Below are 27,981 nucleotides of genomic sequence, written 5' to 3' on the forward strand. Positions count from 1 at the left end.
CTATTTATTTATCTTTATCTACTGTATATGTTACATACATTCCACCTGGTCCTGCCCACTTCCCCCCTCCAATTCATGGTTTTATCCCTCCACCTCACTTCCCCCCACCTATGCATGGACGCCCCCCACCCAGCCTTCTCTTGGACAGTTCCCTGCTTCGCCACTTGGAATCCTTGTGCACTTGTATTGTTAGATTATCTATGTTCCTATGTGTCCTTCCCCTCTTGTTGTCTCTCTCTGTCTGCCTGCTGCCCTTTGTATTCCACTGTCTAGTTTAGGTTACGTATTCTGTCTTGTTAGTGTTATGTGCCCAGTATGTTTAGTCTGTCTTGTATTGGTTATCTGTTTACTCTAGTCTGTCAGTCTGTTCCCCTCCCAGGTGTTCCTCATTGTCAATCAGCCCTCATGTATCTCGTGTTCAATTAGCCTTGTATTTAAGTCCTGTCTGCCCTGTCCCTGGCTGTGCATGTTCATTATTTCCTGTTAGTGTTTTCCTTGCTCCTGTCGATGTCCCTGTTTCCTGTTCGGTTTGTTGTTCTCGTCTTCAGTGTTCGTTTTTGATATTCGTTCACTCCGCCTGCCATGCTTTGTTTGTTCCACGCCATGCTATGCCCTGTTTGTTCCATGCTATGTGTTTGTAGTTTACAAACAGTAGTGTTTGTAGTTTAGTGTTTTGTTTAAGTTTTCCCTCTTCCAGCATTGCTGAGGTTTTTGTTTGTACAGTAGTGCTTTTAGTGTATGTGTTTAAGTAAAGCTCCCTTTGAATCACTATCCGTCTTGTCCTGCCTGCTACCTCATCCCTGTCTGCATTTGGGTCCCACCACCAACACCACGTCAAACCATAAGAGTATATATATATATATACACACATATCTACTGTATCTATCTGTCTGTCTATTTATCTTCTTCCCACATTGTGTCCATATGTAGTGAATAAAGAAAATGCAATTATGAGGTTTATGCCATTTAATAGAGGTGACACTTACATTTTAGAGCGTTTAGTCATTTACTTTGAACTCAAGAAACTATATCTTTCCATCTCTTTACAAAATACATTTTGCACCATTATTTACATGACAATAAATTCAAATTACATAATGTAACTTCTCAATAAACTATTTTATGATAAATACATTTTCACGATGAGAACCTTTAAGTCAAGTGATGCAAAAATGCAGACAAACATTTAACTGAAAGGAAAACAAATCTAGGGAACGAAGATTAGTATTACTGTGCATCAATCCCATAAACATATATTACAGAACACAAATTACAGGGTAATTACTGTGTACTAACATACATTTGGTAATGAAAATAATTAACTTGTAATTGCTAAGTAATTTCTATGTTATTACCCTGTGATTTGTGTACTGTATTATGAAGTGCTACTTCACCAATTATTAGGGGGGTGGGCACTGATAACATAAAGGTTTTATGTTGTATGGACAAGATACAGATAAACACTTTTTCATAAAATTGAGTATGGCTTCTATGGACAGATGAGCTCCCTTTGACATCACATGATGCATGTAGGTGATTCTTCAAAGTCAAATGGTTTTTTTCAACTGCTTCAACCTCATTTTATCAGTTCGTTTTTTTATTGCTACACAAATGCTATACGAAAAGGTACTGTCCTTCATTCTATCTTTAAGTCACTGTCTCTCTGATTGGATGTTTCTCATCCAATCATAATGCATCTTTGTAACTGTATATTATACTAATACAGTCACTTATTATACTGTGAATTTCTCCAGACCTGAGTTGTGGCCAACAGCAATAGCAACTGCCCGTCTCCCGTTCAGCTCAAACCCACACATCACAACAAAACTTTTACCTAGAGGTCGCTGTTTGACGGCATTCGATTCTACCACCAAACTGAAGAGTAGCATACTAGTAATTTGCATTAAACCCAGTAACATGACTGTGTGACCTTGATACAGGCTCTGAAAGTATAAACCAGCTCAACAAGTTATGAGGCCATTCTGCAAACATGAGTGAAATGGAACACAAAGAAAAGCCATAAACGAGGGACTAAAATACTTCATCCTGCACTGAATCCCTCGAGTCAACAAAGAAAACCAAACAGATACGTCAGAAAGTGGTGTAACTAGTTTAATGCTGTTCTCTCGGCTTCTCTCGCCTCCTACAATAAACCATGTTCGGTTTTCACGACTGAAGCCTGAAGACTCAGGTTTATATGGTGGTGGTGATTAGTTCAATGTCTTGTGCTTAACCAACAGCTAACCAGTGGTGGAAGAAGTACACAGTTCCTTTACTTAAGTAAAAGTAGAAATACCAAGATAAAGTCCCCCATTCAAAATTATACTTAAGTAAAAGTAGAGAAGTATTTGCTATTGAATGTACTTAAGTATCTAAAGTAAAAGTATGCATTCTACATGATGTTTGTGTATTCCAGTGTTTGGGAGCATTAAATCCTCAAACCATTGACCTCTAAAGGTTAAAGTGGTATGTGATCCAGTTATGCTGCTCTGATTAAAGGTTATGGTAAAGTGGTACTGTATGTGATCCAGTTATGCTGCTCTGATTAAATGTTATGTTAAAGTGGCACGTGGTCCAGTTATGCTGCTCTGATTAAAGATGGGGTGTTAAAGTAGTATGTGGTCCAGTTATGCTGCTCTGATTAAAGGTTATGTTAAAGTAGTATGTGGTCCAGTTATGCTGCTCTGATTAAAGGTTATGTTAAAGTAGTATGTGGTCCAGTTATGCTGCTCTGATTAAAGGTTATGTTAAAGTGGTATGTGGTCCAGTTATGCTGCTCTGATTAAAGGTTATGTTAAAGTGGTATGTGCTCCAGTTATGCTGCCTCTGAGTATGTCCTATGTGAAAGTATATAATCTTCATGTTTTCTATGCAAACATTTTTTTCTTCAAAAGTAACTAGTAAATGATGGGTTCAGATAAATGTAGTAGAGTAAAATAATAAAGTATAAATAAAATACTCACATAAAGTACAAGCAGCTCAAAATTGTACTTACAGTAAGTACAGTACTTGAGTAAAAATACTTAGTTACTTTCCACCACTGCTGTTAACGTACCAAAGCCCAATCCCCACACAAGTCCTCAAAAGTAGTCGAATAGAGAAATAATTAGACTTGGAGTATGTAGAGTACGTTGTTTTAAAGCCTTCTCACCTGCTCTGTTCTCACAGTGTTACAGACACAGAGGTATATTAAATATCTTTCTTGTCAATATCGAGTATGCCAGTGAATACCAATTATAATATAGTAGCAGTGCCCACCACAAAGAAATAACTCAGGTATCACATATGAAGGGAATTCATCGTGCATTATGGGCTGTGCAATTGTGTGACAATTTTCAAATAATTTGATATTAAGGTGTTACATTGGTGTGTGCAGCATCTTTACATTCATTCCTATTGTAAAACACTGGTAGGATGACCCTCTAGATTCACTAAAACAATAGATACAGGGGAACCAGGCTTAATCATCTTCATCAGTTGCACATATAATTGACATTCATTTCATAACCTCTCTTCTAAAGATATAGTAGCATTTATCTTCTTTTTTTTTAACTTTTTTTTAAAGCAATTATACAGTGTAAGTACGAACCCTCCTAGTTAATAGTAGAGATCTGATAAGGAGGCAAATTGTTTGCAGTTTCCATGTGGAGAAATCTGCCGGTCAAGTACAGGTTGACTCGTTGTGAGTTGAGTGCCGTGCGTCTGCGTGGCGTGTTCTACCCTCAGCTCCTGAAGAAGACAGCCGCAGTCACAGCTGTCAGGGCCACGGCCACCGCAGGGCCCCACATCATCCACGGTGTCTGGAACGAGGGACAGAGGAGAGAGAGATACATGAGTATCACCAGGTCTGACCACACTAATACAAGACAGGGCCAAAGCTTTGAGAGAGAGAGAGAGAGAGAGAGAGAGAGAGAGAGAGAGAGAGAGAGAGAGAGAGAGAGAGAGAGAGAGAGAGAGAGAGAGAGAGAGAGAGAGAGAGAGAGAGAGAGAGAGAGAGAGAGAGAGAGAGAGCGAGAGAGAGAGAGAGAGAGCTTGCCATTTGAACCCCTACACATAGAAAAACAAGTCAGGTTAACAGGCAGCTTCTTGAAGTAGAGAAAGATGAGACTCAAGCCCCATTGAGACACTTGTTACACATTAGCCATCCAGACAAGACAAGCAGATGTCAACACTGTATGATGATTAGAAAGGTTAGGTTTCTGAAGAGGAAGACAGGGTTTCTCACAGGGAGAGTAGCGTATCTTTTCTGAGGAGCTTAGGGAAACCTGATCGAGTCATGCAGTGTTCTGAAAGAGAGACTGATGAGAGATGAGGCAGATGTAGGCCGACTTGACTGGACAGGAGTGGGTGTGTACCTTTCTACCACAATGCACCGAAGCACCAGTACAGCAAAGCCACGATAAGCCCGACGAGTGTGGCTTGGACTGGCAGCAATAGGGAGCTCTACAGGAGGGAAGGGACATTACAGCAGTCAACTACACAGGGGAGCAACTGTAGTTGATGGTCATCGCTGGGTCAGCGCTCAGGTTTTTAAACTGGTCTACAAATCTAATTCACGCACAGCCGTAGGGTAGGCGACTGTGTCTGAAAGCAACAGTAAACAGATGAGATGAGTAGAGGGTAGCGGGTGATTTAACAATGTTTTTGTGAATCCATCATACAGATTCACATCTTATGGCAGGGATATTGAATTGGTAATGAATTGGTGTTCAACTTGCCATACAAATTTGTTGCAATGGCAAAGCTTTATAAAGTAAATTCTCATTATGCCAAACTACATGCTTGCTATATTTATGGTACATGACCACAACCAAATAATTGAATATGCATATAAAAATCTGTCCTTTCGAAATCATATTTGACAAACGTTTATAAAAACAAATGATTGTGTGCACAAGGACTCACCTTGGCTCCTTTATCCTGGAGGATCTTCACGTCAGCTTTACACTCCTCCAGTGCATCTGTGATCGACTTCTTTTCCTGCTCAGTCCTCTCGTACTTCTCCTTCAGGTCTGCCAGTTCTGTCTTAGCCTCTTCATACTGCATAGGGCACAGCAGGCAAGGAATACATTTTATAGGAAATAATCAACACACATAGACACATAGAGACCTACAAACTATTTAATTCAAATTGGAAGTCAATGGAGAAATCGGACAGGAAAAAGTCAGTGACATTATATGTTCTTTAATTTATAATGACATAAGGGTGATGATTTACATTTTCTTTTAAACATCAGGGACTGGACAAAATAACACTAAGTTCCATTGAAATGTATTGAGGGACATTGGTCTCTACTTTGTTAGCAGGAAAAGCTGAGGATTTGTAACCAAATAATAAATATGACAACTTTATTTAAAGCTGCACTGGGTGGTTTTGAGGAGAAATAATGACCTCTACAATAACTACTTACAAAAGCTTGAACATTGTTTATAATCTCGACACAAGGGTTGTCTGGGTAGCGTAGAGGCAGAAGCACTCGCCTACCACCCGGTTTCAATTCCCAGTAGCTGTACTTCCGGCTTGGTCAGAAGTTACAGTACAATTAGCAGTGTTGGTAGGTGGGAAGCCGGTGAGAGTATGAGTCCTGGTCGTTGTAATAGCTTGGGAAATATATTTGTGGTGGGCCTGTCTGATATTGTGCTTTTACAAAACACTTTGCTGTATTATTATCTTTTTTTTGTGAGGCTCAGCCAAACTTTCAAGCATTTGCTGCGTGGTCAGCGATGTTCCAGTAAGTGAACCAAACAAAAGCTACTGATCACATGGTTTGCTGACGCCACCATGTAACCAATGATATGATGTCCTGGCAGATTACACTCAATGCAGTATTATTTAAGGAGTGTGAATGCAATACACTGCAGTTAGTAATCAATAAGCAGATTCAGTTCTTAGGTTATTAGTGGTGCTGGCTGGCTGCTGTGAGTTAGGTTCTTAGGTTATTAGTGGTGCTGGTTTATCAGGGTGTGTTAGGTTCTTATGTTATTAGTGGTGCTGGCTGGCTGTGGTGCATTAGGTTCTTATGTTATTAGTGGTGCTGGCTGGCTGCGGTGGGTTAGGTTCTTATTTTATTAGTGGTGCTGGCTGGCTGCGGTGCGTTAGGTTCTTATGTTATTAGTGGTGCTGGTTGACCAGGGTGTGTTAGGTTCTTATGTTATTAGTGGTGGTGGCTGATTGGGGTGCGTTAGGTTCTTATGTTATTTGAGGTTGTGGCTGGCCAGGGTGCGTTAGGTTCTTATGTTATTAGTGGTGCTGGCTGGCTGCGGTGAGTTAGGTTCTTATGTTATTAGTGGTGCTGGCTGGCTGTGGTGCGTTAGGTTCTTAGGTTATTAATGGTGCTGGCTGGCTGCGGTGCGTTAGGTTCTTAGGTTATTAGTGGTGCTGGCTGGCTGCGGTGAGTTAGGTTCTTATGTTATTAGTGGTGCTGGCTGATTGGGGTGCGTTAGGTTATTAGGTTATTTGTGGTTGTGGCTGATTGGGGTGCGTTAGGTTATTCTGAATTTTGATAAGGGACCCCTCTGGAGATCCTCAAAGACCCCTAAATCTACTAAAATCTTCTGTGACTTACAGAGCTATCATGGAATGGAACTCATTGCCAAGCTACTTAGCTGAAATAGAATCCAAGGCCACCTTCAAGAGGAAGTTAAAGTGCCATCTACTAACGAGCATGCACTGAGCCCTTATGGCATAGCGGTGAAAACCAATTGACTGTTGTATTTATGTTGATGGCAGTGAGTGCTGCTCAGGAAGCACTATTTATTTGATTTTAATTATTTTATTTGAATACTTTTTACTAATAAATATCTTGTACAATATCATCCTAACTGATATTGATAATGATGTAATTGATGATGTAATTGATGTTGATGTTGATAATGATGTAATGTATTGAATATTGTTGTATCGTTGTGTGTGCTGGACCCCAGGAAGAATAGCTTTTGTCAAGTGGAAAAGCTAATGGGGATCCTAAATAAACATAAACATAAACCCCTGTGGATTCCTTCCTGGACCTCACTTTGGGAACCACTGTTTCAGGAAACTGCAACAGCAACTGACCCATATCAAGCCCTGCCCTTTTTTCTTGCAATTGTTGTGATTGGAGGATCAAGAAAAGTGGGCAGGGTTTGAGATAGGTCCATTAGGCCCCAAACAAGAAATCATGTGATGTCACCTCTCGCTGCAGGTCGCTAGCACGGCTCTCAGCCTGGTCCAGGTGGGCCTGGAGCTCCTTGCTCTCCTCCTGGTGCTGAATTGTGTGAATGCAATACACTGCAGTTAGTAATCAATAAGCAGATTCAGTTCTTATGTTATTAGTGGTGCTGGCTGGCTGCGGTGAGTTAGGTTCTTAGGTTATTAGTGGTGCTGGCTGGCTGCGGTGAGTTAGGTTCTTAGGTTATTAGTGGTGCTGGCTGGCTGCGGTGAGTTCGTTTTTTTTTTTTTTTTACTTTATTTTTTAGCGTTTATCGCTTTTCTGGTCAAGCATGACCGACAGAAACAGGTTGAAAAATGGGATGTAGAGCAGGGGAAGACATTCTGAGAAATGACGGCGGGTCCGGGAATCGAACTCGTGTCCCCCAGATCCGTGACGAGCACGGTTTTCCCCGACGCAGAAATAGCGCCGAGATATGCGGTGAGCTACGGGAGCTCCCGGTGAGTTCGGTTCTTATGTTATTAGTGGTGCTGGTTGGCCAGGGTGCGTTAGGTTCTTATGTTATTAGTGGTGCTGGCTGGCTGCGGTGTGCTAGGTTCCTATGTTATTACTGGTGCTGGCTGATTGGGGTGCATTAGGTTATTAGGTTATTTGTGGTTGTGGCTGATTGGGGTGCGTTAGATTCATATGTTATTTGTAGTGCTGTCAGGCGATTAAAAAAATGTATCTAATTAATTACAGGATTTGTAATTAATTAATCTAATTAATCGCATTTTAATCGCATAACCATTTTATGCCTGATATTCTATATTCTATAATCATATTTCAAATTGCATGTGTCCGGATGGCAGAATTCAGTACTGTTTAATCATCTTCCATCTATTAATTTGCTTCGATTTTTCAGGTCTGGTCAATTTGAGCATGGTGTTATTCACAGTCAAAGATTAAAAAAAGATTTATTGATATTCTCATTTGGGTCATTACAATTTACTCAAAATAAAATTTCCATTCAATCAATCACCGCGCAGCAGTGGCGGCTCTACCACTAGGGGCGCTAGGGCGCCGACCCACCTGCTGGCCAGCTGCTGTTAAATCAGAGAAGAAGAGAATAAAACTTTTTCGTTTTTGTGTTTTATAGCCCTATAAATAATATAAACATGTTTAAAATTAATAATATTTACTCATTTTAAGTATGTTTGTATTTCCAATGCACAATATAACGTTATTATCTAAATTAAAAAAACACCGTTTTCCAGAGCAGGAAGTGACATCACGTTTTTTTTATTTTTTTTATTTTTTTGTATTTCTCGGGGGCAATACGCGATAGCGCTCTGCGTGCGCGTCACAGTTAGATCGCTGTCTCGGTCACAGCCAATCAGTGCATACGGCGTTGTGCGTTGAAATATGACTATTATGTTGGAATCCGAGCGCGATTTGAAGCGGTCTAGCCAGCAGTGTGAACTTCCGTGAAGGATTTTCCATAGCCGCATTTCGCGGAGACGCTCTCTGATTGGCCGACGCCAGTATTTCTTTCCATGGCAGAATTTCACAGAGACGATATCTGATTGGCCGAATCCAATTTCTAGCTTCTAGCTTGGTTGAGATAGTTGTGTTGTTGTGAGATGCATGCAGCTGTTTGCCGTGCCGTGACTGCAAGTTCTTAAGCTTAGGCACTCTTTCAAAGTTGGTTAAGGTTAGAGTTTGTCTTAGAGCATGGCGATAGAACGCCAGGTAGTTTTGCAGTCTGTTCGAGCGGAAATGGACAAAGGTGTACTTGTTGAGTGTTGTGGCAACGAGCTCAGCTGAGCTAACACTTGGCTAACTGCTAACTTGGCCCTGGACGTTCAACTAAACAGTGAGTCTCTCTCTCTCTCTCTCTCTCTCTCTCTCTCTCTCTCTCTGTATCTGTATCAATCTTGGATGCAATAATAACGTTACTTACCACACTGACTATCTCGATGGCTCATTGATTTAACTACTGCAGCTCTCTCGGATTGAAAATACGTGGATTATGGCTTGTTCAATATCGTCTATGTTTGAATGAATGAATGAATGAATGAGAACTTTATTAACAGATTGCAGAATGGGTACAATACAGTACGGCTCAATACACACAATTGTTAAGGGGATGCAGACCAGAGAAAGACGTTTGTCTTGTTTACATCAGGGTCCCAGATTTTCGATTCATATCGATAGTTTAATAGCTAGCCTTGGCTCGTTTAACAATATGCAAAATATGTGTACAGCCCTGTACTCATACTGAAGTTATTCTTGGTATATAATAGGTCTGATTGTGTAACGAATCGATTCCACGTCGCGCTGTGTGAGAGAGAGAAGGAGAGAGGGAGAGATCTGCCTGTGTTTGTAGACGGGCGAGTTTTGTTTCTAACTTTTCTATTTATATATTGTGTTTCAAGTTGTGAATTAGAGTCTAGACTATACTTTATTTGACTGGTTGTGTGTTGTTGTAGTAACAGCTGAGCGACTCGTTCATAAGAGCCGATTCATTGCCGTGAGCGTGAGTCGAATCGCTCACGTCTGGCAATGAGTGTTGCGTGGTACTGTACTGTACATGTTTGGTATATGTTTGGTATAGCGCCCCCTAGTGGCGAAACCCACCGGCCGCCACTGCCGCGCAGATTGATTGATTGAATGAAAATGTTATCAACAGATTGCAGAATGGGTACAATACAGTACGGCTCAATACACACAATTGTTAAGGGGATGCAGACCAGAGAAAGACTTTTGGCTTGTTTACATCAGGGTCCCCCATTTTCAATTCATAATGAATTGTAAGTAAGGATGCAACTTGCACAGTGCAATCCATTCTTTGTGGATCTAGCCCACAGTATTTCTGACACTGGGAATACATTCCCTGAGATTCATAGATGTCCCTAGAATCGGATACCAAGAACATGCAAATGGGCCATATTAAAAAAAAGTCTGTAAATGTGTATTCTACATTCTTATGGAGTGAATGAGATAAAAAAAAAAATATAAAAAAAAAAAAAAAAAAAAATTTAATACATTTTGAGTTAATTTTCATAACGCGATAATTTGCTGTGTAATTAATGAATCTAATTAACGCGATAAACTGACAGCCCTAGTTATTTGTGGTTGTGGCTGATTGGGGTGCGTTAGATTCTTATGTTATTAGTGGTGCTGGCTGGCTGTGGTGGGTTAGGTTCTTATGTTATTAGTTATTAGGTTATTTGTGGTTGTGGCTGATTGTGGTGCGTTAGGTTATTCTAAATTTTGATAAGGGACCCCTCTGGAGATCCTCAAAGACCCCTGTCGATTCCTTCCTGGACCTCACTTTGGGAACCACTGTTTCAGGAAACTGCAACAGCAACTGACCCATATCAAGCCCTGCCCTCTTTTCTTGCAACTGTTGTGATTGGAGGATCAAGAAAAGGGCAGGGTTTGAGATAGGTCCATTAGGCTCCAAACAAGAAATCATGTGATGTCACCTCTCGCTGCAGGTCGCTAGCACGGCTCTCAGCCTGGTCCAGGTGGGCCTGGAGCTCCTTGCTCTCCTCCTGGTGCTGAATTGTGTGAATGCAATACACTGCAGTTAGTAATCAATAAGCAGATTCAGTTCTTATGTTATTAGTGGTGCAGGTTGACAAGGGTGCGTTGGGTTCTTATGTTATTAGTGGTGCTGGCTGATTGGGGTGCGTTAGGTTCTTATGTTATTTGAGGTGCTGGTTGACCAGGGTGTGTTAGGTTCTTATGTTATTAATGGTGCTGGCTGGCTGGGGTGCGTTAGGTTATTAGGTTATTTGTGGTTGTGGCTGATTGGGGTGTGTTATGTTATTAGGTTATTTGTGGTTGTGGTTGTGGCTGATTGGCGTGCGTTAGGTATTCTGAATTTTGATAAGGGACCCCTCTGGAGATCCTCAAAAACCCCTGTAGATTCCTTCCTGGACCTCACTTTGGGAACCACTGTTTCAGGAAACCGCAACAGCAACTGACCCATATCAAGCCCTGCCCTCTTTTCTTGCAACTGTTGTGATTAGAGGATCAAGAAAAGTGGGCAGGGTTTGAGATAGGTCCATTAGGCCCCAAACAAGAAATCGTGTGATGTCACCTCTCGCTGCAGGTCGCTAGCACGGCTCTCAGCCTGGTCCAGGTGGGCCTGGAGCTCCTTGCTCTCCTCCTGGTGCTGAATTGTGTGAATGCAATACACTGTAGTTAGTAATCAATAAGCAGATTCAGTTCTTATCTTATTAGTGGTGCTGGCTAGCTGCGGTGAGTTAGGTTCTTAGGTTATTAGTGGTGCTGGCTGGCTGTGGTGCGTTAGGTTCTTATGTTATTACTGGTGCTGGCTGATTGGGGTGCGTTAGATTATTAGGTTATTTGTGGTTGTGGCTGATTGGGGTGCGTTAGGTTATTCAAAATTTTGATAAGGGACCCCTCTGGAGATCCTCAAAGACCCCTGTCGATTCCTTCCTGGACCTCACTTTGGGAACCACTGTTTCAGGAAACCGCAACAGCAACTGACCCATATCAAGCCCTGCCCTCTTTTCTTGCAACTGTTGTGATTAGAGGATCAAGAAAAGGGCAGGGTTTGAGATAGGTCCATTAGGCTCCAAACAAGAAATCATGTGATGTCACCTCTCGCTGCAGGTCGCTAGCACGGCTCTCAGCCTGGTCCAGGTGGGCCTGGAGCTCCTTGCTCTCCTCCTGGTGCTGAATTGTGTGAATGCAATACACTGCAGTTAGTAATCAATAAGCAGATTCAGTTCTTATGTTATTAGTGGTGCTGGCTGGCTGTGGTGCATTAGGTTCTTATGTTATTAGTGGTGCTGGCTGGCTGCGGTGAGTTAGGTTCTTAGGTTATTAGTGGTGCTGGCTGGCTGCGGTGAGTTAGGTTCTTAGGTTATTAGTGGTGCTGGCTGGCTGCGGTGAGTTAGGTTCTTAGGTTATTAGTGGTGCTGGTTGACCAGGGTGCGTTAGGTTCTTATGTTATTAGTGGTGCTGGCTGGCTGTGGTGGGTTAGGATCTTATGTTATTAGTGGTGCTGGTTGACCAGGGTGTGTTAGGTTCTTATGTTATTAGTGGTGCTGGTTGACCAGGGTGTGTTAGCTTCTTATGTTATTAGTGGTGCTGGCTGGCTGCTGTGAGTTAGGTTATTAGGTTATTTGTGGTTGTGGCTGATTGGGGTGCGTTAGGTTATTTGTGGTTGTGGCTGATTGGGGTGCGTTAGGTTATTCTGAATTTTGATAAGGGACCCCTCTGGAGATCCTCAAAGACCCCTGTGGATTCCTTCCTGGACCTCACTTTGGGAACCACTGTTTCAGGAAACTGCAACAGCAACTGACCCATATCAAGCCCTGCCCTCTTTTCTTGCAACTGTTGTGATTGGTGGATCAAGAAAAGCGGGCAGGGTTTGAGATAGGTCCATTAGGCCCCAAATAATAAATCATGTGATGTCACCTCTCGCTGCAGGTCGCTAGCACGGCTCTCAGCCTGGTCCAGGTGGGCCTGGAGCTCCTTGCTCTCCTCCTGGTGCTGGAGCTGCAGGGCCCCCAACCTCTTCTCCAGCTCCTCCTGGGACCTCCCTGAGGCCTTCAGGCTGTCGCTCAGCTCAGCACTCTGGGCACGAGAACTAGCCGAGACAAAGAGCGGGGGATGAGGGGTGAGGGGGTCAGGAAGAGAAGAATGTGTCGTGTGAAAGTCATGTGTCGTGTATTAGAAAGTAAAAAAGGATATGGAGGTCTGGAGAGGAATGGAGTCGAGTTGACCAGCCAGTGAGACTGTGTGTGTGTGTGTGTGTGTGTGTGTGTTTGTGCTTGTGCACGTGATTGTGTGTGTGTGCACGTGCCCGTGTGCTTGTTTGTGCACGTGATTGTGTGTGTGTGCACGTGTTTGTGTGCATGTTTGTGCACGTGATTGTGTGCATGTTTGTACACGTGATTGTGTGTGTGAGCTTGTGTGTGTGTTTAGTTTAATTTATTAGCAAAGAGCACCGACTAGTCTACCTGGAGTCCGACTTACAAAACAACATACAACATACAAAGTAGAAGTTTAGAGAAAAACAAATAAAAACAAAGCAAAACTATGGAATTTGAAATGAAAAAATATGAGAATGGAGATTAGAGGGAGATTGCTCCTACAGTAATTAGTACTGTATCAGGTAGTCTTTCAAGGTTTAAACTGGCTACTAATTAGTTCTGTATCAGGTGGTCTTTCACGGTTTAAACTGGCTACTAAGTAATTAGTACTGTATCAGGTAGTCTTTCACGGTTTAAACTGGCTACTAATTAGTTCTGTATCAGGTAGTCTTTCACGGTTTATACTGGCTACTAATTAGTACTGTATCAGGTAGTCTTTCAAGGTTTAAACTTGCAACTGTGCAAAGGTGTGTTGAAAACGTACAACTGTGCTGATAAAAAAGTATTTGAAACAATATGAATTGTGTCCATACGGAACCTAGTCGCATAGCTGACACAGGTACAGAATGATTGCTGCAGTCATTTTGTAAAGTGTCTGCAGAAGCTTGTGAATCGAAGGCTACTCGTACAAGAAAATAAATGTCTTCAAAGAGTACGCCTTCCCTTTGTGAAGAATTGGCGCCCTTCCTGCCCACTTTGATCTCTTTGATGTGGGTTGTGTGGTTTTCTTTCGGGGGGGGGGCGGGGGGGCTCTCTACCTGGCGAAATCCTTCTCCAACTGCTGCTGCTTCTTCAGCACAGTCTCCTTCTCGGAGCGCAGGGTGGAACATTCACCCTGCAGGCCGCTCTTCTCCCTCTGGTGGGCCCTGAGGAGCTCCTCCCTCTCTGCCCTGAGGGCGGCACAGTCACCCTGCAGGCCGCTCCTCTCCTTGTGATGCTTGCTGGCCGTGTCCTGCTTCTCAGAGTGCAGCACGGAGCACTCCTTCTGCACGCTGTTACATTCCAGCTGCATGGACTGTAGTTCTCCCGCTGTGGAAAACCAGGACGTTCTTGTAAAGTTCAAGTTTCAAGTTTTGTTTTATTTGTCACATATAATGTGAAATGCTTGGTTATGTATGAGCCCCCTGAGATTGTGCTTCATACAGTAAAAGTAAAAAGAATAAAGGCCAAATAATATACAATATACAAACTAAAGTACAACCTAAAGTACAAAGTGAAGTATTAATATCATCATATTAATATGTACTGTTGGACTGTGGTAATTCCATGTACGAATAAATAAATGATGATGATGATGAAGTACAAAATGCAAACAATAAAATACAAATGCAAGCTTTTTCAAATGCAGAAAGTGCAAGGATGAGGTAGGGATGTCGTGCAAAAGTGTTGAAAGTGTATAAAGTGAATGTTAAGGTGAGTGTTTAAAGTGAGTGTGTGCATGTGGATGTGTGTGTAATGAATGTAGATGGATTGCACGCACATCCACATGCCACAAAGCTGCTGTAAGTGGTATTTCTTGGTTAAAACAAGGGTTAAATAGCTCTACATTCTAACAGCCATTACTGGTATAGAGTGTCTGGTCAGTAACATGGGTCTCCCAGTCCATCCACTCTACAGTAAATACAAAATACATTTTCTGGTATCCCATTCCCACTTTATCCAATCAGGGGAACCCTAGATATGTAATGATTTATTTCAAGAAATCTTGCCAAGCCAAATTAGCTTACTGCACTGTCAGATTATTGTTTCTTTCAAGTACATATGCATATACATTATTTTGCTTAAAACTAGTTTTTATATTTCTTTTGTCTGACATTTTTGCAGTGTGGAGTTCTCTCTCCTGATTGGATAAAGTGGGAAGAGCATGTTTACTGCAGACTGGAGGGACTGGGGGACCCATGTTACTGACCAGTGGTGGCTGTTGGAATGTAGAGCTATTATTTTAACATGTAGACCACTTATTTTAACAACAAAATACCACTTACAGCACCTTAAATACAATGGGACATTATATCGATGGTGTCCCACAGAGTTGATTGACACGATAAAGCCAAGATTGTCCAGTAGTACTTCATATTTCGATACACAAATTATGTATTTTTTACTATGACAACTAATAAAGAAACTTGAAACTTGAACTATCTCTGCTGTACTGTCACAGTGTGTTACCTTGTATCTCTGCTGTACTGTCACTGTGATTACCTTGTATCTCTTCTGTACTGTCACTGTGATTACCTTGTATCTCTTCTGTACTGTCACAGTGATTACCTTGTATCTCTGCTGTACTGTCACTGTGTGGTACCTTGTATCTCTTCTGTACTGTCACTGTGATTACCTTGTATCTCTGCTGTACTGTCACTGTGATTACCTTGTATCTCTGCTGTACTGTCACTGTGATTACCTTGTATCTCTGCTGTACTGTCACAGTGATTACCTTGTATCTCTGCTGTACTGTCACTGTGTGGTACCTTGTATCTCTGCTGTACTGTCACAGTGATTACCTTGTATCTCTGCTGTACTGTCACTGTGTGGTACCTTGTATCTCTGCTGTACTGTCACTGTGTGTTACCTTGTATCTCTGCTGTACTGTCACAGTGATTACCTTGTATCTCTTCTGTACTGTCACAGTGATTACCTTGTATCTCTGCTGTACTGTCACAGTGTGTTACCTTGTATCTCTGCTGTACTGTCACTGTGTGGTACCTTGTATCTCTGCTGTACTGTCACTGTGTGGTACCTTGGATCTCTGCTGTACTGTCACTGTGTGGTACCTTGGATCTCTGCTGTACTGTCACTGTGTGGTACCTTGTATCTCTGCTGTACTGTCACTGTGTGGTACCTTGTATCTCTGCTGTACTGTCACTGTGTGGTACCTTGGATCTCTGCTGTACTGTCACTGTGTGGTACCTTGTATCTCTGCTGTACTGTCACTGTGTGATACCTTGTATCTCTGCTGTCTTCTGCCACTGCTTGCTCTGCTGCAGCAGATCAGCCTGCAGGCTGGCAATCTCTCGCTCGTATCTGTTGGCCATCTGACGCCATTTGTCCAGATCCTTGTTAACCGTTGCTAGGTTACTCTGGGTATCAGTGACCTGGCGGTCCCTGTCTGCAGTGGCTGCCTCCAGGGCACGTCTCAGTGACATCACTTCGTCACGTGCATCTTGCAGTTCACCGCCTGATTTGGAGGAGGCGCTGTCCCGCTGCTCTTTGAGAACCTCCATTTCCTCATGGAGCTGCTGCAGCTCGTCTGTCCACACAGAGAACAGTGTTCAGAGAACAGTGTGACAGAGAACAGTGTTCAGAGAACAGTGTGACAGAGAACAGTGTTCAGAGAACAGACAGAGAACAGTGTTCAGAGACAGTGTTCAGAGAACAGTGTTCAGAGAACAGTGTGACAGAGAACAGTGTTCAGAGAACAGACAGAGAACAGTGTTCAGAGAACAGTGTGACAGAGACAGTGTTCAGAGAACAGTGTTCAGAGAACAGTGTGACAGAGAACAGTGTTCAGAGAACAGTGTTCAGAGACAGTGTGACAGAGACAGTGTTCAGAGAACAGTGTTCAGAGAACAGTGTGACAGAGAACAGTGTTCAGAGAACAGACAGAGAACAGTGTGACAGAGAACAGTGTGACAGAGAACAGTGTGACAGAGAACAGTGTTCAGAGACAGTGTTCAGAGAACAGTGTGACAGAGAACAGTGTTCAGAGAACAGACAGAGAACAGTGTGACAGAGAACAGTGTGACAGAGAACAGTGTTCAGAGAACAGTGTGACAGAGAACAGTGTGACAGAGAACAGTGTTCAGAGAACAGTGTTCAGAGAACAGTGTGACAGAGAACAGTGTTCAGAGAACAGTGTGACAGAGAACAGTGTTCAGAGAACAGTGTGACAGAGAACAGTGTTCAGAGAACAGTGTTCAGAGAACAGTGTTCAGAGAACAGTGTTCAGAGAACAGTGTTCAGAGACAGTGTGACAGAGAACAGTGTTCAGAGACAGTGTGACAGAGAACAGTGTTCAGAGAACAGTGTGACAGAGAACAGTGTGACAGAGAACAGTGTTCAGAGACAGTGTTCAGAGAACAGTGTGACAGAGAACAGTGTGACAGAGAACAGTGTGATCAGAGAACAGTGTTCAGAGAACAGTGTGACAGAGAACAGTGTGACAGAGACAGTGTTCAGAGACAGTGTTCAGAGAACAGACAGAGAACAGTGTGACAGAGAACAGTGTGACAGAGAACAGTGTTCAGAGAACAGTGTGACAGAGAACAGTGTTCAGAGAACAGACAGAGAACAGTGTGACAGAGAACAGTGTTCAGAGAACAGTGTGACAGAGAACAGTGTTCAGAGAACAGTGTGACAGAGACAGTGTTCAGAGAACAGTGTTCAGAGAACAGTGTGACAGAGAACAGTGTGACAGAGAACAGTGTTCAGAGAACAGTGTTCAGAGAACAGTGTGACAGAGAACAGTGTGACAGAGAACAGTGTTCAGAGAACAGTGTGACAGAGAACAGTGTTCAGAGAACAGTGTGACAGAGAACAGTGTTCAGAGAACAGTGTGACAGAGAACAGTGTGACAGAGAACAGTGTGACAGAGAACAGTGTGACAGAGAACAGTGTTCAGAGAACAGACAGAGAACAGTGTGACAGAGAACAGTGTTCAGAGAACAGTGTGACAGAGAACAGTGTTCAGAGAACAGTGTGACAGAGAACAGTGTGACAGAGACAGTGTTCAGAGACAGTGTGACAGACAGGTAGTGCTTAACAACTAAATGTAGCCCTATAATTTGTTGTTAAGCACTGTTTCGGCAAAAAATAGCTCTGAGTATATATCTGCTTAGAAAATGAAAATGTAATTATTATTATTATTTTTCTTTTCACGTGGTAAATACACAGGTCACACAACATGTTTACAGGAAAGTTTTGGAGTTGTATTTGGAGTGTATTTCGTGACTGTTGGGAACTAGGCTACACTGGCACACCTACTTTCAGTGAATGACGCTAAGCTAGGCTAACGGTGTGGCTGTTCCCTAAGCCTAATGCATGCACAGAGAAGAAAAGGGTAAGTATCTGCTTGTCTAACTCCAGGGTAGATGGCAAATAAGCTAATTTCCCAGAAAGTTGGTGTGGTAAAAGGTAGTGCTTAACAACAAATGGTAGTGCTTAATTTAACCTGTTAAGCTGTAGCCCTATTTTCAGAAATTTCGCCTAAAGGTACATGCCTAAGTAAATGGAAGATTGCTCCACTTCTACAAGGTCAATTAGCATGTTCTTGGTATCTAGGAACATCTAGCGACCTGGGGGTGGTATGTATTCCCAGTGTCAGAAATATTGTGTCTGTTACTAGGCTTGAGTAAATTGTAATGAAAAAAAGGAGAATATAAATGATGATATTTTTTTGCATCTGTGCCGGTGACTATGTTACAATTGTGAGCAAACCGAGCTTGCTCACTGAGCTCATTCACCACCTTATTGAGATCAAGTGTACAAAAGATTTAAGCAAATGAATAAAGGGAAGATGATTAAACAGAAGGATTTGTAGATACAGTAATAAATGATAATCGATTTTAATTATAAATTCATATTTGACCTTGAACTTGACCTTGACCTTATTATGGCCAAATCATACATCTATGGATAGGAAAAATACTCCTCTTTCCAATGGCAGGGTTAAATCTGGATTTAGTCATTTTCTCACGGTTTTACAATAAAAGAGATAAATTCTTATTTTCGGTAAATCTTACAAAACATCGGTAAATATGAAAATATACACTTTGACTGCTATTTTGATAGGGTTATGGTCTTTATTCTTGGCAAAAAAAAATTAAAATAAAAACAAAACCTCTTAACATCCAAGGGCCCACATGTGGGCCCTCATGAGGACGATTCGTGATGCGCCACTTTGCTGACCTCTAGCGGCTCGGGTGTGCATTTCTTTTAATACAATATATAGATAGAATTATAGCCCTATTTGTTGCCTGTCAATTGCCCTTTCAGGTGACAAAATCCGTTCTGCGGTTCTCGAGTTACATGCCGATATGTGAGGTGTGCGCCAAAGTACACATTACCACCCCCGACCTCCGGGGGCTCTATCTCCATCAATCATTTGGCGATCTTTGGACAGGGTTGTAGCCAATGAGTGTGGCTTTCCAATGATACCCCATGATATGATAATTGGGGATCTAATACGGTCTCTATTGATCGATTTATGATAAAGAAAAGCAGGGTCCCCCAATTGGGGGACCTACAGGCTTAACAGGTTCAACACAAGGTAATGCTTAACAACACAAGGTAGTGCTTAACAACACACAGGCTTACTTTGTAGAAGCTTTATCTCTTTGGCAGCTTCATCCGCTTGCTTGTTCTTTCCTCTTTGCCCCTCTTCCAGGAGACCTATAAGAACATCAGTTCACATCTCATAAAGAAGCTTTCATTGTACTGTATATATGTGTGTGTGTGTGTGTGTAGGTGTGTGTAGGTGTGTGTGTGTGTGTGTGTGTGTGTGTGTGTGTGTGTGTGTGTGTGTGTGTGTGTGTGTGTGTGTGTGTGTGTGTGTGTGTGTGTGTGTGCGCGTGCGTGTGTGTGTGTGTGCACAATATGCATGCTTGGCTGGTCTGTGTGTGTATGTGAGTGAGTATGTGTTGTGCGTGTGTGTGTGTGTGTGGGGGGGGGGGGGGGGGGGGGCACATTGCACATGGGTGAGTGCAGTGGCGGACTGGGACCACAATTCCCACCGGGAATTTGACTCAGGCAGGCCAGGCCCATACCCCCGCCGGGGGAACAAATCTTGTTGCGTTTTGTATCTTGCTGCGTTGTATCACGTGGTGGCACTGTAGAGGTGCTGTATACACTAGTATAAATGCGACCTTCAGCACCATGGACAGCAACGCTGTCACAAAACACGACCATACAAGTTTTATACACTACACCAAACTTTAGAATAACTACTTTCCAAATAATGGATTGTCCAAAGGTCGGGTTATAATACGAAAGTGTCCTTTATATAGAAGTTTACCGGTACACGTTACATTACATTTCTCTACTTCACTGGCGTCTTCTCATACTCTTAACATCAAAGTGTTGGTTCTATACCTTGTAGTTTCATGCATTTCAGTTTCTCAGATTCGGCTCTGTCCTGGGTTTCCTGAAGTTCCTCATTCAATCGCTGGATGACTTTCTCAGAGTCGCCAGACGACCCCATGTTGGACCGTTTCAGCTCATCTGAGAGAGGAGAGAAAAGGTGTTTAACCACCAGAGGATGTACAATACAAACACAGCTAGAAGAGGCCTTTGAATTCCCATATAAAACAGGCAATGGGTCTACAGGCGCTGTAAACAGAGCAACTAATCATGGTATTTCAGACAGTAATGACAGCTCGTTCAGGGAGTTTACATATAAATAGAACAGTGACAAGCGATCTTGACTAGTTAATTTCCCCCACAGTCCTAAATATCAAATTTAGCCAGGCCTGACATGATAGATAATTTCCCAGGACATCAGAAAAAATGGGCCCATTACATAAACTAATTGCTAACCCAGAAATAGACACAAAGACGATGCATTATCGGAGTGTTTAACATGCAAGTGTTCAACTCCAAATTGGGGGTTAAGCACAGCTGCGTATGCACAAGTTTCCATGTCTCTTTCCACATCATCACCGCTTGTTACCACAATCAATAATATGCGTGAAGTAAACTGGTCAGGGTTGCGAGGGATACGCTCCGGGGGGGGCAGAAAGAGAGAGCAGCTAAACAGAGAGAGCAGCTAAACAGAGAGAGAGAGAGCAGCTAAACAGAGAGAGCAGCTAAACAGAGAGAGAGAGCAGCTAAACAGAGAGAGCAGCTAAACAGAGAGAGAGAGAGCAGCTAAACAGAGAGAGAGAGCAGCTAAACAGAGAGAGCAGCTAAACAGAGAGAGAGAGCAGCTAAACAGAGAGAGAGCAGCTAAACAGAGAGAGAGAGCAGCTAAACAGAGAGAGCAGCTAAACAGAGAGAGAGAGCAGCTAAACACAGAGAGAGAGCAGCTAAACAGAGAGAGAGCAGCTAAACAGAGAGAGAGAGCAGCTAAACAGAGAGAGAGAGCAGCTAAACAGAGAGAGAGAGTAGCTAAACAGAGAGAGAGAGAGCAGCTAAACAGAGAGAGAGGGCAGCTAAACAGAGAGAGAGAGAGCAGCTAAACAGAGAGGGAGAGCAGCTAAACAGAGAGAGAGCAGCTAAACAGAGAGAGAGAGCAGCTAAACAGAGAGAGAGAGCAGCTAAACAGAGAGAGAGAGCAGCTAAACAGAGAGAGAGAGAGCAGCTAAACAGAGAGAGAGAGCAACTAAACAGAGAGAGAGAGCAGCTAAACAGAGAGAGAGAGAGCAGCTAAACAGAGAGAGAGAGCAGCTAAACAGAGAGAGAGAGAGCAGCTAAACAGAGAGAGAGAGCAGCTAAACAGAGAGAGAGAGTAGCTAAACAGAGAGAGAGAGCAACTAAACAGAGAGAGAGAGAGCAGCTAAACAGAGAGAGCAGCTAAACAGAGAGAGAGCAGCTAAACAGAGAGAGAGAGCAGCTAAACAGAGAGAGAGCAGCTAAACAGAGAGAGCAGCTACACAGAGAGAGAGAGCAGCTAAACAGAGAGAGAGAGCAGCTAAACAGAGAGAGCAGCTAAACAGAGAGAGAGAGTAGCTAAACAGAGAGAGAGAGAGCAGCTAAACAGAGAGAGCAGCTAAACAGAGAGAGAGAGAGCAGCTAAACGGAGAGAGAGAGAGCAGCTAAACAGAGAGAGAGAGCAGCTAAACAGAGAGAGCAGCTAAACAGAGAGAGAGAGCAGCTAAACGGAGAGAGAGAGAGAGCAGCTAAACAGAGAGAGAGCAGCTAAACAGAGAGAGCAGCTAAACAGAGAGAGAGAGCAGCTAAACAGAGAGAGAGCAGCTAAACAGAGAGAGAGCAGCTAAACAGAGAGAGAGCAGCTAAACAGAGAGAGCAGCTAAACAGAGAGAGAGAGCAGCTAAACAGAGAGAGAGAGCAGCTAAACAGAGAGAGCAGCTAAACAGAGAGAGAGAGCAGCTAAACAGAGAGAGCAGCTAAACAGAGAGAGAGCAGCTAAACAGAGAGAGAGAGCAGCTAAACAGAGAGAGAGCAGCTAAACAGAGAGAGAGAGCAACTAAACAGAGAGAGAGAGCAGCTAAACAGAGAGAGAGCAACTAAACAGAGAGAGAGAGCAGCTAAACAGAGAGAGAGAGCAGCTAAACAGAGAGAGAGCAGCTAAACAGAGAGAGAGAGCAGCTAAACAGAGAGAACAGCTAAACAGAGAGAGAGCAGCTAAACAGAGAGAGAGCAGCTAAACAGAGAGAGAGAGCAGCTAAACAGAGAGAGAGAGCAACTAAACAGAGAGAGAGAACAGCTAAACAGAGAGAGAGAGAGCAACTAAACAGAGAGAGAGAACAGCTAAACAGAGAGAGAGAACAGCTAAACAGAGAGAGAGAGCAACTAAACAGAGAGAGAGAACAGCTAAACAGAGAGAGAGCAACTAAACAGAGAGAGCAGCTAAACAGAGAGAGAGAACAGCTAAACAGAGAGAGAGAGCAGCTAAACAGAGAGAGAGAACAGCTAAACAGAGAGAGAGAGCAACTAAACAGAGAGAGAGCAGCTAAACAGAGAGAGAGAGAGCAGCTAAACAGAGAGAGAGAGAGAGCAGCTAAACAGAGAGAGAGAGCAGCTAAACAGAGAGAGAGAGCAGCTAAACAGAGAGAGAGAACAGCTAAACAGAGAGAGAGCAGCTAAACAGAGAGAGAGAGCAACTAAACAGAGAGAGAGAGCAGCTAAACAGAGAGAGAGAACAGCTAAACAGAGAGAGAGCAACTAAACAGAGAGAGAGAGCAGCTAAACAGAGAGAGAGAGAGAGCAGCTAAACAGAGAGAGAGAGAGCAGCTAAACAGAGCGAGAGAGCAGCTAAACAGAGAGAGAGCAGCTAAACAGAGGGAGAGAGCAGCTAAACAGAGAGAGAGCAACTAAACAGAGAGAACAGCTAAACAGAGAGAGAGAGCAGCTAAACAGAGAGAGAGAGAGCAGCTAAACAGAGAGAGAGAGCAGCTAAACAGAGAGAGAGAGTAGCTAAACAGAGAGAGAGAGCAGCTAAACAGAGAGAGAGAACAGCTAAACAGAGAGAGAGAGCAACTAAACAGAGAGAGAGCAGCTAAACAGAGAGAGAGAGCAGCTAAACAGAGAGAGAGAGCAGCTAAACAGAGAGAGAGAGCAGCTAAACAGACAGAGAGAGAGCAGCTAAACAGAGAGAGAGAGCCGCTAAACTGAGAGAGAGAGCAGCTAAACAGAGAGAGAGAGCAGCTAAACTGAGAGAGAGAGCAGCTAAACAGAGAGAGAGCAGCTAAACAGAGAGAGTAGCTAAACTGAGAGAGAGAGCAGCTAAACAGAGAGAGAGAGCAGCTAAACAGAGAGAGAGAGCAACTAAACAGAGAGAGAGAGCAGCTAAACAGAGAGAGAGAACAGCTAAACAGAGAGAGAGAGCAACTAAACAGAGAGAGAGAGAGCAACTAAACAGAGAGAGAGAGCAGCTAAACAGAGAGAGAGGGAGCAGCTAAACAGAGAGAGAGCAGCTAAACAGAGAGAGAGAGCAGCTAAACAGAGAGAGAGAGCAACTAAACAGAGAGAACAGCTAAACAGAGAGAGAGAGCAGCTAAACAGAGAGAGAGAGAGCAGCTAAACAGAGAGAGAGAGCAGCTAAACAGAGAGAGAGCAGCTAAACAGAGAGAGAGAGTAGCTAAACAGAGATAGAGAGCAGCTAAACAGAGAGAGAGAGCAACTAAACAGAGAGAACAGCTAAACAGAGAGAGAGCAGCTAAACAGAGAGAGAGAGAGCAGCTAAACAGAGAGAGAGCAGCTAAACAGAGAGAGAGAGCAGCTAAACAGAGAGAGAGAGCAGCTAAACAGAGAGAGCAGCTAAACAGAGAGAGAGAGAGCAGCTAAACAGAGAGAGAGAGCAGCTAAACAGATAGAGAGAGCAGCTAAACAGAGAGAGAGAGCAGCTAAACAGAGAGAGCAGCTAAACAGAGAGAGAGAGCAGCTAAACAGAGAGAGAGAGAGCAGCTAAACAGAGAGAGCAGCTAAACAGAGAGAGAGAGCAGCTAAACAGAGAGAGAGAGAGCAGCTAAACAGAGAGAGAGAGAGCAGCTAAACAGAGAGAGAGCAGCTAAACAGAGAGAGAGCAGCTAAACAGAGAGAGAGAGCAGCTAAACAGAGAGAGAGAGAGCAGCTAAACAGAGAGATGGAGCAGCTAAACAGAGAGAGAGAGCAGCTAAACAGAGAGAGCAGCTAAACAGAGCCTCTTTGGTGCTTTAGAATTCCCAGTCGAAAATCCTGATCCCCTAATCTTCCATGGCTAGAAAAAGAGGTGACCTCATCTCAGACCGAGCTTTTGGCAGGAGGCAAACTCAGGAGCCAGAACAGGTTAAGCATGTGCACCATAAATGGTCACATCAGAGCAGGATGGATGATATCACTATGAAAAGCTATGTTACAACAGAAAACTGGCATTTCATCATGTCTCTGTGGTCTCTATCTCTCTCAATTACACACACACACACACACACACACACACACACACACACACACACACACACACACACACACACACACACACACACACACACACACACACACACACACACACACACACACACACACACACCGCACACATTCTGAGTAGCGGCGCTATCGGATGAGGTTATGGTAATAAACGTATCTAAAATGAAAGAGTGAGGACAGACTGCTGCAGGCTGGTGGCCTCCTGGCTCCAGCACATAACTACCCCAGTGTCCAGCACTGAGGACAGGGGGGAGGAATGTTCTACCCTCAGTGGAGCAACGAGTGAGCGTGCTTATGTGTGCGATGATGGGTGAGCGTGATCGCGTTTGTGTGCATGTGTGTGTGTGTGTGTGTGTGTGCATAGTCTATGTGTGTGGGCATGCACACATGCCTAATGGTGCATCTGTTTATACATGCATATGTATGGGAGGCTGGGGGAGCATTCGAATGTGAGTAGGTTCACTGTTTGTGATTGTGTCCATGTGTGGAGCGTGTGATGGATGAAAGCACTGGAGGGTGTGTGTTCTGTGCACGTTGAGCGTGTGTGTTCTGTGCATGTTGAGTGTGGAGGCATGGACAGATGGTGTGTTTGTGTTGTTTGTGTGTGTGTGTGTGTATGTGTGATAAGAGGGAGTCCAATGGTGCCAGGATGTGTTAACTCATTAACCAAGGGCGGTCAGGTGGCGTAGCGGAGATTGTGCTCGTCACCAATGCAAGAGGCTGCGTCTCGACTCCCGAAGAGTCAGCATTGCCTTGGCTTGGGCTGATCGCTATACTAACTCGTTTGGTTGAGTTAGGGGGAGGGAAGCCGTGGGTGGGTCCTGGGCGTTGTGGACAGCGACCCCTACAGTTCGGTCGGGGTGCCTGCACAGCGAGGGTAGGATCTGGAGAAAGGTAGTGTGACCTTCCACACGTTACACTCTCCCGGTGAGAATCTGCGCTGCCAGGCTGGCTGCCGGCTGGCTGCACATGTGTCAGAGGAAAGCATGTGACAGTCTCCGGCCTCTCGGACCAACAGTAGGGGGGGGGGGTGCGCAAACAACCAGGAAGGGGGTTGGGAATTGGCATAACGACTAACAGTGGGATGGGAGAAAAAATCTGAAAAAGGAGGGGGAAAAAGATAATAAAAAAAACCAAAAAAAAATCCAAATGCGAAACTTTAGTTTGAGAAGTGGGGGGGACCACAATTATTATGGGATGGGAAATATGTGTGCGTGTTTGATTTTTTTTGTGCATGTGAAGAACGCATGCGCGTGAAGCTCAAATCATACCCACGTTGATTTCCATTTAACCATACTTATTTTTATTTTTATTTTTTTAAAGTGAGAGGGACACAAACAAGATTTTGAAAAGTGAGGGGGGCCTGTCCCCCCTGTCCCTAGTGGAAATGTCACCCCTGTCATTAACTGCCATCAGCAGCATTCTGAACCTCTAGCTACCCAAGCTGACATGAGTTCTCAGTACATTAGCCTGGACCTTATCTGTCCTAAACATCATTAAATGTAACACTGCCTGGTTTGGGCCTAATCCTGCATGTGACTAGCATGCATTATCCTGGCTGTAAAGATAATTCTAGTGTGGTTCTATTGAGTCTATTTTGATAGAGATATATTGAGGTGAAAAGAGGGACCCGTTTGAAAATGGACATGCTAATGTATTTTCCTCCCATCAAATTTAAGCTAGTTTAAAATAGCTTAACTTTGGAGCAAAATCGACCCCCTTTGCCAGTAAGCTAGCTATTACTATCTTAAGGAATCCAAAGGGTATTTTTGGATTCTTCAAGATCTCTAGTTTCATAATGATACCAGTATTTTCACAAATAAAGATGGCTAATCGGCTAAAATGGTGAGAAATCAGTAACATAAGACTGATACTGATAGTTTGTCAAATGTCCTTGTCGACCTCTAGAAAAGACTATATAAAAACAATGATCTAAATGTTGCTAATAAGCTTCAATCATTTATTTGGTCAACTATACAGTGAGTCCTAAAATCTTAAAATGATAGGATTTATAGTAAAAGTGACAATATTTATCAAAGTGAACTCAACATTCCAGAACCCTGACCATTATGGCTTATAGTGTCAGCAAAAGATGCTCAACAATACAATAGGATTTCTCTGCATCTAAAAATACCCTCAGACTAGCCGGGTCGTTGAGCATTCCACTGCCTCAGAGCCATCTCAGAGAGGAAACGCAATGATAATCTTTGGTAACCTTTATTTAGTGCCTGTGCCGAGAGGTCTAGTGCTCGTGGTCCTTCTCTCCCACTGTCTGAACCTCATAACGATGATTGATTGTGACAATGAATTCTCAAACTTGAATGGGTGGTTACTGGTTGGCATTCTTGACATGGAATGGTTGAAATAATAGAATTCATCTCTTCAAAATGGCTTGGGAAAAGGCTAGGTGCCCCGCCCCGCCCCCCCCCCCCCCCCCCTCCAAGTGAAATGACATAATATGCTGAATGTAATGGAAGCCAGGAAACATCCGTGTCAAGTAGAATCACAGTCTGCGTATCATCCTGGTCCGGCCTGTTTGTGTCCTCTATACGGTTATCAATGGAGGAGGCGTTACCAATTAATTCTACATGGAAGGACTCACTCACCCTGATATTTATGTAGACAGCACTATGAATATCTTCTGATATTATCTATGAGAACATTCATGTTAGAACAGCTATTTATCATTCGAGCCCCTGAGGCTAAAATATGTCTTCTAAATATGTTGTGCATGTATAAGCACATCACCCTTCAATACAATTCCCTACAGAACAGCGAGAGCTCACGAAGCAAATAATTCCCACAAAACCAGCTTGTTTTTTAAGGGCCACCATCATCAGAGCAGCAAAACATTGCCAAGTCATTCTGTCAGGTCTGTCGCACAGAACAATGAGAGAGCTGTGCTACCTTTGATGAGCGAGACATTATTCAGAGGCTCGTTCAGTTTTTTCCCGTCCATTTGCTTATCTGTAAAAAAAAGAAAAGACAAATAAATAACAGTGATATGATATGATATGTTGTTCATCAGAATCTCACTGTACACAAGTCAAACAAAAAGGACATTTTAGTCATAAAAGTTCAAATTTAGTAATGGAAATTATTATGTTTACTGATATTTCCTAAGAAAGAAAATGCAGGTTAATTTGTGATCAGACAACAGGAGACAAGTACTTTTTGAAGTAGCCTATATTTTTGCTTTGAATTTTGACTATGCCAATAAAAGCATAGTCTGGAGTAAATACAAACAAACCCACAAAGATTTGATGAAATAAAGGATTAAAAATATATACTTAGTAGGTAATATTACCTCAAGTGTTCTGGGAGCCGGTATCCGTGCTGGGGCTACAGTAGTGCCTGAC

The 27,981-nt window shown here is 43.2% G+C and overlaps 1 protein-coding gene across 1 annotated transcript; it reads right to left on the reverse strand.

The window, feature by feature from the left end:
- Positions 1 to 1,000: 1,000 nt before the first annotated feature.
- slmapb (sarcolemma associated protein b) lies at positions 1,001 to 27,981 on the reverse strand. The gene is made up of 10 exons (XM_084332797.1): positions 27,930 to 27,981; positions 27,530 to 27,589; positions 20,132 to 20,260; positions 19,358 to 19,432; positions 15,987 to 16,292; positions 13,804 to 14,074; positions 12,588 to 12,759; positions 4,906 to 5,040; positions 4,356 to 4,443; positions 1,001 to 3,800 (listed from the first exon to the last, which is right to left on the reverse strand). Exons 2-9 carry the CDS (start codon positions 27,579 to 27,581, stop codon positions 4,360 to 4,362), a joined length of 1,224 nt encoding a protein of 407 aa, XP_084188923.1. The 5' UTR covers positions 27,582 to 27,589; positions 27,930 to 27,981; the 3' UTR covers positions 1,001 to 3,800; positions 4,356 to 4,359.

Source organism: Notolepis coatsorum (assembly GCF_963971535.1).
Source record: "Notolepis coatsorum genome assembly, chromosome: 17".
Classification (NCBI taxonomy): domain Eukaryota; kingdom Metazoa; phylum Chordata; class Actinopteri; order Aulopiformes; family Paralepididae; genus Notolepis; species Notolepis coatsorum.